General features: G+C 35.9%; 1 protein-coding gene across 1 annotated transcript; it reads left to right on the top strand.

Moving 5' to 3' along the window:
- The first annotated feature begins 6,547 nt into the window (after positions 1-6,547).
- On the top strand, positions 6,548-9,509 carry LOC115227897 (glycosyltransferase-like protein gnt13). Its single transcript, XM_029798604.1, has 3 exons — positions 6,548-7,025; positions 8,992-9,080; positions 9,381-9,509. The coding sequence occupies exons 1-3, from the start codon at positions 6,548-6,550 to the stop codon at positions 9,507-9,509; spliced, it is 696 nt and encodes a 231-aa protein (XP_029654464.1).
- The last annotated feature ends 3,490 nt before the right edge of the window (positions 9,510-12,999 follow it).

Below are 12,999 nucleotides of genomic sequence, written 5' to 3'. Positions count from 1 at the left end.
AACTACAGAAACAATTATTTTCACAGTATTTAATTAGCAGCAAAGGATGAGATGGAATGGCAATTCCCACGCAAGATGGCTATTGATATGCGTTGGAAAAGCTCGATGATCATTTCTCCTTCTGCTTGCCAGGTCGCCCAGTTTAATAAGGAATTTTGGTACTTTTGTAGTAGTATTTTCCTTCTTCGACGAGTTGTGAGTGATTTTATGCAAATATCACGAAGGTACGTCGACCAATCCACAGTCGTATGCCCAGCCCACCCCAAATTGTCTGAACACACTTTGACCGATGATATGTCATTGGCCCACAAGAAAATAAATCTTATGATATCCTCCAAAGGTACTCTGGCTCCCTCTAGCCAAGTTCCTGTACATTTTTACAACGTATTTTATACCGGCTTTCAATCCAGAACTAGTTCTGCACTCTCTTTTGTGACAATACCATACCGGTGGATTGCACATTCTGAGGGACATCGAGTGGCCGCGGCTGCATAACTTGACGATGGGCACTATTCCATTAGTTTGCAGGAATTTTGTGGCTTCGGAAGTATCTTTTGGTAAATTGAACAGGTTGAGTTCACGTCTCATTTAAATTTATAACACGTTGGATTATTATTTTATTTTATAGTAATTAATTATAAAACACATATATTATCACTGTAAAAAATAGTATTATTTTGAAACTCGCTAGAAAGTGGCTGTAGACTACTGCAAAAGTACCGGAATTTTTTTGTTATTTGACAGATGAGCGAATCTAGAAGTTAAAAGTGAAAAGCATCATGTAATAAGATATTTTGAAATGTCAATTACAATTTTATTTTTTATATGCCAATTCCATTAAATTATCTGTAAAAAATACAGAGAAACGTCTTAGTTACAAAAATAATTATATAAAGAAAATTTTGGTGCTTGTGAATCTACGGTTTTAAATAAAGTAATTATATTTTTTTATTTAGAGCCTTATTTTGTGATGCATGAGATGCACAAGTACAGAAATCTTATCATAAAGATGCATTTTAAAATGAATTTTTTAAAACTTTCTTTACAAAAACGGATTCGCAAAAATTGACAAAATCTTCATATTTTATTGCTGTCAGAAATTTATTTTTGACTTTTTAAAAATTAAAAAAACATTCTTGTTCTTAATAAGTAAAAGTGGTCTAGAATTTGCTAGTAATCTCATTGGTCAAGGGTTCGATTCCTAGCGGCTCCCTGTGCAGGAAGCTCCGATTGGGTCTGAGTGAATTTTATGACAAGTGACGCCGTCATGACATCTTACCACATACAGATTCCAAACATGAATGGACTTTTGGATGGGACATCACGAGCGCCCTACCGTTGTTACCGCCGCACCACAACTAAAAAGAAAACTTAAAAGACAAGGAGTCAATAATTTTGGATTAATTAAAATAATTAACTTCCTTGTTCCTTCTTGAAAGTTTTCTTTCTGCGGCTGGCAAATCAAATTTTATTAATAAAAATTTATAATGTAAATAAACTGCCTAATGGGACTTTTGTTGAACAGTCTAACACTATACTATTGTAACCTGGCTGGCATACATTACATTCGACATGTAGAAAGGACTCGTTGCATTAAATTCGCCAGGTTTGATGGCACAAGTCAATGTGAATCTGGTCCAGTAGAGACCTAATCAAAGAGTAATGGATGATAAACAAGGAGGGGCAGACAATGCTAGTACAAACAGACTAGTTTCTAAAAGGAGAGTTGAGTGACACCGCGACAGTCACACAACAATAAAGGTAAGTATGTCAATCAGAGAGAGTAAATATTGGAGACTGTCTCCACAATCTCCCTCATTTCTCTGTCCATTAATCGAGCCCAGTTCTGAATGTCTCCCAATTCCTACCAAAATGAATATCTTAATGTCACCTTCACAGCACAGTTAAGCTCATCCCCCATCCGCACCCAATTTGATGACTCAGTGATCAGTGAGGATGACTTCTCGTACAATTTATTCAAATCAGAACTAATCTTGGCCTCCTTGTCGTATACCTCTCTAACTCTGAGGACATTAAAGGTCAGACTAACCCCTTGTTTGACCTCTCGATCAACCCATTCACAAAAACCTCTGTCGATCTCTTTGACTTTTCAATCGCCTCATCTAAATAAAAGACTGAATACTACTACCAATTAATGCTCTATTTTTTTGCTGCACGACTTGATGATCCCTCAACAACTTTGACAACATAATTAAATATACTATATAATTTAAATTAATTAAATAACAAAATAATAATTAATTAAAAAAGTATCTATCATCAAAAAAAATTAATATAATCCTTCGACCAAGGATATAAAAATTCTAATTATTTAGACAAGAACTAAACAAAATTGATTAATTAAGTTAATATTATTTAATTGACGCTAATCCGACCATTGTCCGCTAGAGGTTAATCTCCTTTTTTTAGAGGAGGAAGTAACCAACACCACTCCTTAATCTTCTGTCTCCAAGTTGGTTACGACTCTTTTTCCCTCATTCTCCATATTATCTTCATACGAATGATTTGCTTCAATTAGGAGGCTACTGGCTGAATTTATCTCCTCATCAGTGATTCTGATCCAATGCCTGTGTTCAACAATCATACTTTCCAATGTTTTCTTCAATACAACTGACTGTATATAAGACTGAGTTGCGTCTTCGATAGCCAACTTTTCAATGTATTTCTTAAAAAACCTGGAAACGAGCCCGTCCCAAGTCAAAACAAGTGGAATTATTTTAACTTGAGCGTCGTAAAGAATGGACAACTCCCCTACCAATAGATCGTATTTATGGCATTTCTTGACCTCGACCTGCTTCAGGCGGTCCTGGGAAGTGATTCTTAATTTTGTCGTACACAAATATGTCAGGCTTGTTGCACTGAATATTCGTGTCTGTAACTATTTGACAATCTACTCGTATTTCAACATTTTGTATGGATATGATTGATTGGACAGAAATACATTTTCTGGTCATACTTTGACAAAGAGTGACAATAAACTTCAGACAACAGTCTTTTACACAGTGTCCTCTCTTCTTTCATTCTCCATTTGGCCATGTTCTGGGGATTCTGAAGTATAATGAACTCCTCCGACTATAGCCCGATTAAACATGGCCATTAAACCATAACAGTTCCCAGCAAGGTACTTTCTTTTAAAAAACCCAAAGGAGGAATCCGGTTTACTGCAGTCGGGAACTATTTTAAAAACTTGTATGAAAGGTAGCATCGGCCCCGGTAAGCCGAAAACTCGGAAATGAGTTTTTTCCTAGACAAATCGATGTTTGCATCCAGAATAGATGTGAGGCTGCGATTTATGCAACAAGCGTTTCTTCTCACAGAAAAATATTTCAAACGAATGCATTGGAATCAAGTTAGACAGTTGATGATGTTGTGAGATCAATTGATGCACCGTTAAATCTTTCTCGACGATGCCAATTGGAGGATCATTCAAAACACCTGGGACTGAACATCAATATTAACAAATCAGAGCTAATTAATGTCTCACACCCAAACACTGACTTTCTCTCTATCAAGGATTCTTTTAACCAATTTCTTCATGGGATCCCGACTGTGCCAATTATATTTTCTAGGATGTCCACTCAGCAGAGAAGAACTCAAGAACCACCTACTTTCCAAAAATGAAGAATCAACACGCCTAGAAAAAAGATTGTCATGTCTCGAGTCTCATACTTCTTACTGATGAGAAACAACATCGGATTACCCAAGCTTTGTTCATCCTGCACGAGAAATACGACAGTCTACCTTCAATTGACAAAGCTCTCAAACAAACTGTTGGGTCACTAATTAACGTCCGCTTCGACGAATTTGGTTGGAAGCAATATAAGCTTCCTTCTGAATTTGGGAGTGTCGGTCTAAGATCTGCGCTGAAGGTTGCGTATTCGACATATCTATCGTCTCTCTCAAGCTGCAGCCAGTTGACACGGAAAGTCTTTCATCACACTATTGGACTTTGCTGGAATGAATCATTTGACCAAGCTTGTCGGAAATGGAACGGGTCTTGACTCAAAATCCACAAAAACAAAGCAAAGTAATTGGGATAACATTGTCTGCTCCAAAAGTTTGGAAGACCTTAAAAAAGAAGCAAAACAACATTTTTTTGCTTGTTTGGTTACAAGCGGAGGGAGTGGAGCATGGGTTGGTGCAATACTTTGCCCAAACCTCGGGACTTTTTTGGGACAAAGATTATTTGAAAACTAGAATCGGACAAAAGCTAGGATTAGACGTTTGCCAGGAGCACCGATAACGATGCAAAAAAGCAGTCGATGCGAGAAGATTGCACCCGTTATCCTGCACAAGTGCTGGAAGAAGACTACGTCACGCTATTTGGCTTCCCAGCACAGCTTGAACTAGTAGGTCTCGATCGGGGAGATGGAAAGAGACTTGACGAGATTACCCTTTTCCCTTTCACATTCGGAAGATCTTAGATCTAGAACGCAACTTGTGTTGACACGTATTCAAGCACGAACCTCATTAAATCGGTTCAGACTCCTAGACCATCTGCTTTAATTACGGAAAACCTGAAAATCAAAAAATTTTCCTTTCTTGGGTACCGCTACAGATTTACCCTTGTGGCGGCCGAGTCATCGGGAGCCGTTGGCCGAAAAACTGTTGAGTTCTTGCTCGAACTCGGAAAAAATGCTTGCCGTTAAGAAGAGAGATCAACGAGAAGGGTTATGGCTAAGACAAAGAATTGGAATAGCCATATTGGAATGGCCAAAATATCGCACCAGACTTTCTCTACTAGCCTTTGTATCTTTTTTTAACTATTTAATAAGTTCTATACCAGTGCTTCCTGATTGAGGGTTAGGGGGTGCCAGTTATGCTGGGGAACAGGTCGGGCTTTGCAGCCCTTTTAAGAAAACATGTTCCAGATGTAAAAGTTACTCACTGTACTCTTTATCAACATGCACTCGTATCAAAGTCCTTGCCTATTAAGTTGAAAAATGTTTTAAATTCATGCGTTAAAATTATGAATTTTATTCGAGAAAGAGCTTTGAATCATAGATTGTTCAAAGCATTATGTATTGATTATGATGCTGACGTCACTGTTCTTTTGTATCATACTGATGTTAGATGGCTTTAAAGAGGTCGTGTTTTAACAAGATTTTATATTCTCAGACTTGAAATCAAGCAATTTCGATTTAAAAAACTCTGAACTACTTAATTGTTTCAAATCTCCTGATTTTGTTATTTTTGTGGCATATTTGGCTGACATTTTCAATCACCTTAACGAATTGAATCTTTCAATTCAAGGAAAAGGGATAAGCATTATTAATGCTTCTGAAAATTTAAATGCCTTCAGGAATAAACTTTTGTTATGGACTCGCCGTATTCAAGACAATAATTTTGTTAATTTTCCAACGTTGGATAAAGTTGCTATTGATTTCGACTTGACTTTTGATAAAACTATTAAGAAAGAAATCAACAATCATCTTGAATGTTTAAAAAATTCATTTGATGAATATTTTCTACTCGGAAATATCGAAGATTCAGATACCTGAATCGTTAATCCATTTGTTTTCAAAATGGAAAAGATGGATGATAAAAACGAAGTTAAAGACGATTTGATTGAATTGCAAGCATCTACATCACTGAAAATGTTGTAAGACTCAAATTCTTTGGAGGTTTTTTGGTGCGGTTTGTAAGCAGGGTTCCCGAAACTTGCAAAGAAACCATTGGAAGTTCTGATACCATTTGCAACAACTTGGCTATGTGAATCTGGATTTTCATCTCTACTATATATAAAAAAAATAAGAACAGAAACTCTCTTAGCCCTGAAAACGATTCCAGAATTGCACTAGCAAACAAAAAACCCCGTTTCGACGAATTAATTAAGACTAAAAGACAAGAAAGATCTCAAAGAACCTAAATAATTTTTAAAATGATTTTTTAATGAAATTCTCTGTTAGATTTAAAAATGGGGTGCCAGGTTGGCTTTTAAAATTTTGGGGGTGCGAACTCAAAACGAATCTGGAAGCACTGTTCTATACGGTTCCGATGAGTTATAATTATTTATTATGCCCTGATTACTAGAAAAATAAAATTCCATTCATACATTTTTTTTGATAAGCATTTATAATTGGATTTTTGGTGGTTGGATGAAAGTATGTTGTCGATTATAAAATAGAGAACTGCTTCCCGTAACTGACAGAACTGTAGATATGTTATTTGATGTTTTTGGTGGCTATGTGGAAATATATTTTATTCTTTTTGATTGTGTTGTGCATATGTTATTTGATGCTTTTGGTAGACTAAATATTTTATTTGATATTCTTGATAGGTAGGAAAAAATATTACTTATATTATCAGAAAAATATTTTTCCATTAGTTGGTAATTTAATTTGTATAAAAAATCGAATTTTTAACACAAAATATTTTAGAGGACATATCAAGTGCTCTACAAAAAATACGAATTTAACTTAATTTTCGCATTTGGTTAAAAACAGTATTAAATTTCTACTTAAAAAACGCAATTTTTGATATAAATATGAAGAAATTTTTACAATTTATTAACTCGATTTAGAAAATGTACAATAATTATAACAATGGAAATAATGATTCATATAACTACAATGGAAATAATGATTCATATAACTACAATGGAAATAATGATCCATATAACTACAGTTGGAATAATGATGCATACAACTACTGTACGAATCATAATGTATGGAACTACAATGGATTTTATGATGCATTTGATTTCTGTCAACCCATTCGAAACGAACTCCAAGCCCAACGAGATGCGATCTTAGATTATGATTTTATTTACAATTCATCTGGGGTTGAACCAATTCCATATCAATACCCAGATGAACCCACACCAAAACGCACACGTATGTATAATTGTTTTAAAGATCGTTCAACTTTTGGCGAAGCATTCGCCGACTGCAAACCACTTCATAAAGATCCAAAATGGGATGAACCTCCAAGCAGGAGTAGCTACATTGGCTTTACAGAAGAGGAGATTGACGAAGCTATAAAAAACTATGAAAGAGCTTGTAGTGAGTTAAATCTGTGGTCACTACACCAATACTCTATAAATCACACTTTAAAGAAAAATAAAGATTTTAAATGGTAAATATTCTATTTTTGTTCGATAATTCTATTTTTTGTTAAATTGGTTTTTTAAATCTGTTTTTCTTATTTTTTAATTTTCATATAAAGAATGATAAATGAAAGTCAAATAATTTATCATTTATTAGGAGAATTGGAAATTCTTATCAATTAGCTGACTGAATTCTCAATAAAAATATCAAGGAATTTCGCTGAATTAACGTTAAAAATAGATTTGAAATTGTATTCTATTGAAAGATGACATTTCAATATCTGATTTTAAACTCTTCGTACACGAAGGAGATTGTTTTTTAGTAGAAATTGTTTTTTAGTAGAGATACCGCATTTTTTAGTTCTAAAAATATTAACTAATTTATATAAATCACAAACCCACATTTTTTAGTTTTAAAATATTAACTAATTTTTTATTGAAATTTTATTTTCTCAATAAAAATAATTTAATTTAAAATATTATGTCTGATACTGACGATTCTTATGGTCAATTTACCGAAGAAGAATTAAACATTGCAAAGAATATCAAAATAGAACCAATACGAGGTTTTGAAGGTAATTATAATTAAATAAAATCAGAAATTGATAGCAACGATGTTGAGATTATTCCAAAAGGAGAAATAAACACTAAAAAATTAGACGCAGCACAAATGGTCCTCATTTCATCACTAAAGTACATCAGTGAAATCTTATTTGGTAATTCAAATGAAGCAAATAAATTTTTAAACAGTAAAAATAAAGAAACATAAAAAATATAGTTTTGTCAGAACAACTAAAAAAACGTGATATTTTACCCTCTACATATAAATTACATTTCGATCTGGATCACAGCTACTCTACATTTAAACTTCTAATGAGGGCGCTTGTTAATGTAGTAAACCCTGACTTGATCAAAACATTGTTTAAGGACGAAGTGACGAATAACTTTTTGTATCTTTTAGAGATTTAAAAATTTCTAGAGAACTACAACCAAAACTAAAGCCCAACAATTTTACAAATGTTTTAAACCGATCTTCGTTCTACCATCTGAATTTTACTCAAATTTCTACTCTTGGAAGTGGTGGCTTTGGCCACGTTTATTTAGTAATTTCCAATGTCAAGTTTACTAGACTCGCAATAAAGTAGACAAGGCTCAATATGCTGTCAAGCTGATTCAAAAATCCAAAGAAGATATTGAATTTCTTCTCAGAGAAGTTGTAGTCCTTGCAAAGTTAACTCACCCCAATGTCGTCCGCTATTATTCGTCCTGGGTGGAGTTTTACTGCAGCGAAAGTGAGGACTCGAACGAAGAATATGAATCAGTTCAACCCCAAAAGTCTTCTGAAAGGTTAGTTTGGAACAATTTTGATTTTTTGATAGTTCCTCTCTTGTTGTTTTTCGCTGTAGTGGAGAGCAGCCTCAGTATAACCAGTGGAGTTCATCTACTGCCGGTTTTTTTATTTTGTCAGAATACTTTTTGTTAGATGATACAAAATCTAGTCGTTCTGAGGTTCGAAAATAAATTTTTCCGTAATGTAGAAATCATTAGTTTGGACGTTGTTCATCCAAATGGAAATGTGTTCTGATACGTTAAAGAATTGGCTGGATACTCGCAATTGTTTTGTCGCTAATCGAATTCTTGAAGGTGAGGCGGTATTTGTGTATTAGTGCATTAAAGAAAGGCATAGTGTAATTGACAGATGTGATAATTTTGCTATTACTCTCCAAATAGTTAAAGGACTTGAATATATACACTCAATGGGAGTGATTCACAGAGATATCAAGGTCTAATATTCTAATATTTTAGCCAGGGAACATATTTCTTAACACAGAGACCTTGACTGTTAAAATTGGGGACTTTGGTCTTGCTAGACCTGTTCAGTCTCCATGTGATGGTTACTTTTATTGATTTACTTTTTATAGATTCTAATACTGTTCAGCTTTCAAAAGGAGTCGGGACCAGATTATATATTGCTCCAGAAGTCACAAAATCTTCAGAATACGATAATAAGGTTAAAAATGAAATATATTATAGTGTGATATATATTCTTTGGGGATTGTCCTATATGAGCTTTATAGTGTTTATATAACTAACAGTGAACGAATAACTTGTACAAGATATCTTCGAACTAATGGCCCGTCAAAGGGATTTACTCGACGGTGGGCACAACTGGTGGGAAATGACTAATATGATTATAGTCGCTTATGATCAGATTGATGATCAGTAATGATCCTAGGTGTAGGCCTTCAGCTGGTGATTTGTTGAAGGAACTTAGTTCGCAGGTTGTCCCGTTTTTAAATGATTTTTGTAGGGAGAGACTGAGAATTTAAAAAGAAGGATTGAAGAATTAGAAATTTTGCTAGCAGAATCAAAAGCACGTGTTGTTATCCAAGATGAAATTATAGCTGACCTAAAGAGCAAAATAGTCTCTTCTGATTGATTCTATATTTGTTGAATTTAAAATCTTAAATTTTTCAAAGAAAGTTAACTAGGAGTATATTAAAACCGTACCTTTATAGTTGAGTTAGTAATAATGCTGCCCAGTGTGCCTACTCAGTCTTAACTAAGAAAGTTAAGCCACAGACCACATGGTTGGGAAATACCGAGGCAAGATTTCAAAATTATCCGCAGAATTAGAACTTGTAAATTGTTACGTAAGACAGGCTCTGCCACAGTGTGAAAAACAAAATGTGATGGATATTCTATGTCGTTATGGATATAAAAAGAAAAAAAAAGAGAGCTTTCGAGAATCGAATCCTTACTACATGACCTAATCAGAGTTAAGAAAAAACAAATTGCTGTATATAACTCGAGGAAGGACTTCCGTAAGGACAATGTTTGCTTCGAACTAAACAGAAGAAGATTTTACAGAAACTTATCAGAGAGTAATGAAGTCACAACATACTCTTTTGACGATGAGGAGTGCATGTCGTTCTGGGAAAAAGTATGGAGCAAAAGGAACGAAATATCCGTGTCACTGGACAATGTTAGTAAAAGAATAACCGGCAGTGAAGACATGTTGCCAGATTTAACAAATAATTACATAATGGAGATCATTAAATATCTTCCTGACTGGAAGGCACCGGGATGTGACGAAATAGATAATTTCTTCATTAAAAGACTAGAATCTCTGCATGAATTCTTATGTGTTGAAATCAACAAAATAATCAACGGTGATTACATGCCAGAAAACTGGTTTTATACTGGAATTACATATCTAATTCCTAGAAAGAACGATTGTGAGACCCCGAAAGATTTACGGCCTATAACATGCATTTTGACACTTTATAAGTTAGTTACCAAGTGTGTTAATGGAAAACTGTCTGAGTTCATGGATGTATTTGGCTTAATTTCCGACAATCAACTTGGTACGAGGAGACAGTGTCAGGGTGCTAAAGAACACGCCCTTATTAACCAATGCCTAAATAAAGAGCATGGAAATGGGCTATACTCTGCATGGATTGATGTCAAGAAGGCTTTCGATTCTGTTGACCACGACTTTCTATTTCATGTGTTGGAGTGCTCTGGGATACCTGTATGGATTGTTAACTTTGTGAAAAGGACTGTACGAATGTGGACTGTAAAGCTCCATGTTGACGGAAGGAGAATTGGTTCTGTAAAGTTGAGCCGAGGGATTTTACAAGGAGACTCATTATCCCCACAACTGTTTGTTATGGTGATGGACCCACTAAGCAGGATTCTTAATGCCATGTTTCCAAAGGTTCAGATTAATCAACAGGACCCAAATATGTTGACCTATTCTACTAATCATTTGTTCTTCATTGACGACCTAAAGATATTCGCTCTTAAAGAAGATGTAGTAATTAAAATGATGAATACTGTTGATGGATTCTTTAAAACTGTTGGCTTGGAGATGAATTCAGAAAAGTCAGCATCAAATATTAAATCGTTATCTTGTTGTGAGACTTTGGAAAGAGTCAAAGGATATCGCTACTTGGGTGTACTTGAAGATGCAGGAAGTAAGGTTCTTAAGAGTAAAGTAATGGATTCTATCCTTGGAAATGTAAAGGAAAGGATAACAATTCTTTCTAAGAAATGCCGCTGCGGCTTAAGAGTGGACTCATTTGGCCATCATCCCCTCTCCTGCTCACGTAGTGCCGGACGTTTCCCACGACACGCCGCCATCAACGACACCGTAACGACGACGGGGTTTCCTAATGAGCTCGAACCAGTCGGGCTCGACAGAGGCGACGGTAAGCGCCCGGATGGCATGTCAATCTTCCCGTTTGAAAAGGGGAAATGCCTTATCTGGGACGCCACCTGTTCCGACACTTTCTCCGCCAAGAATCTAATTGCCTCCGCTGCGGAACCGGGCTCAGTTGCAAAGCAGGCGGAACTAACAAAACAGAAGAAGTACCGGGTCCTGGCAAAGAATCACCAATTCACTGCAGTCGCGGTGGAAACCTCTGGAGTCATCGGCCCGCAGACGTTATCGTTTCTCCGCCGCCTTGGATCTAAGCTCGTGGTTGCCACGAAAGATCCCAACGAGTCGATCAGACTCTTTCAAAGGATCTCATTGGCCATCATGCGCGGGAATTGCCAGTCGATCCGCTGCGCATTTTAACTCTTTTCGTTTGTAAAATAAATAAAACTTCTTCAATTAAAAAAAAAAATTATTACATCGGACTTATTGAACCTCATGAATTTGATTGTATTGACCGTCAAATACGACAACTTTTTACGACTCTCAGACTCCATCTCAAACCTGCAAATAAAGAGAGGTTATATTTAAATCGGAAATCTCTTGAGAGAGGACTTGCTTCAGTCTCTTTCATAAGTGAACTGATACTTTTCCAGTTCATGAAAAGTTTAGAAAGACAGTCGACAGTATGCTTACGGAGATCGGGAATCCTGCGTGTGATACAAACAAATAAATGGCATATGGCCACAATTGCAGGATTTCTCGCCTCCAAGTATGCAATTCTCGACATGGAGAATTTGGGTGTTGAGTTTATTAAAGATGCTCAAAGAAAATATTTGCTAAAGAACATCAATTGTAAAATGCTACATTCGGTTCTATTCAAATGCATGGACGAACAAAATGTTGATCTAGCCACATCCTCAGAGTGGTTATCTAAAGGAAATAATGGCCCACGGAGTGAAGCATTGTACTGTCTCTTGCAGGATAGGAATTTGTTCTTCACATTTATGGGATCTTTATGCAGTCACTGAAAAAATGCAAGAAAACAATTGATCATTTGGCTACACAGTGTGGGAAGATGTTAAACAGTGATTATCTGCGGAGACACAATGAAGTTGTGAAGTGCATTCACCTTCATTTGTGTCGAACCTACGGTATTAAGAGAGGAAGCAAACTCATTCTGTTCAGTCCATAATATCGACGCAGAATGTTGAAATCAGAGTCGATATGTCAATCATGACGGAAACTAAAGTTCAATCCAACAAACCAGATATCTTCGTGTATGACAAAACCAAACAAGAGATAACCTTAAACGAAGTTGCCATCACGTCACAAGATCGCCTCAAACAAGTCGAAATCGAGAAATTTCATAAATATGATCTGCTCGCAAACGAACTTTCGATACTTTATGATGCAAAGGTAAAGATTATCCCGGTTGTCTTGACGTGGGACGGCGTTGTTTCGAGATACTTCAAAAACTATATGGACAAATTATCGATCGAAAAAGCCACAAAAACTTATATTCAATCTGTTGTTTTAAGAAGGACTCTAGAAAGCATGGTAGTTAAACACAGACATGGAGTGAGAGTATCTGCCGAAGAATACGCCTCTGCTGCTTACCAGCTTGCAGTAGTGGCATGCTGCCGTGACACGCCGGTGAAAGATATAAGACAAATAGAAAATCTATCTGGCTGGGAGATGGAGAGTGAGGAGGAACTGGTTGCAAGCTCTTCTCCTAAAAGGAGGAGAGAGATTCCAATAATCGGGA

This window comes from Octopus sinensis, unplaced genomic scaffold (assembly GCF_006345805.1).
Source record: "Octopus sinensis unplaced genomic scaffold, ASM634580v1 Contig08735, whole genome shotgun sequence".
NCBI classification, from domain to species: Eukaryota; Metazoa; Mollusca; class Cephalopoda; order Octopoda; family Octopodidae; genus Octopus; species Octopus sinensis.
Note: the sequence above shows the minus strand (reverse complement) of the source record. Positions and strands in the feature narration are given on the sequence as shown.

Excerpts from the sequence above, each read along its gene's own strand:
- LOC115227897 (XM_029798604.1), top strand. The coding sequence starts at position 6,548 with ATGTACAATAATTATAACAATGGAAATAATGATTCATATAACTACAAT. Across the intron at positions 7,026-8,991 it reads AAACTATGAAAGAGCTTGTA|ATTCTAATACTGTTCAGCTT; the intron begins GTGAGTTAAATC and ends TACTTTTTATAG. Across the intron at positions 9,081-9,380 it reads CTTCAGAATACGATAATAAG|GGAGAGACTGAGAATTTAAA; the intron begins GTTAAAAATGAA and ends TGATTTTTGTAG.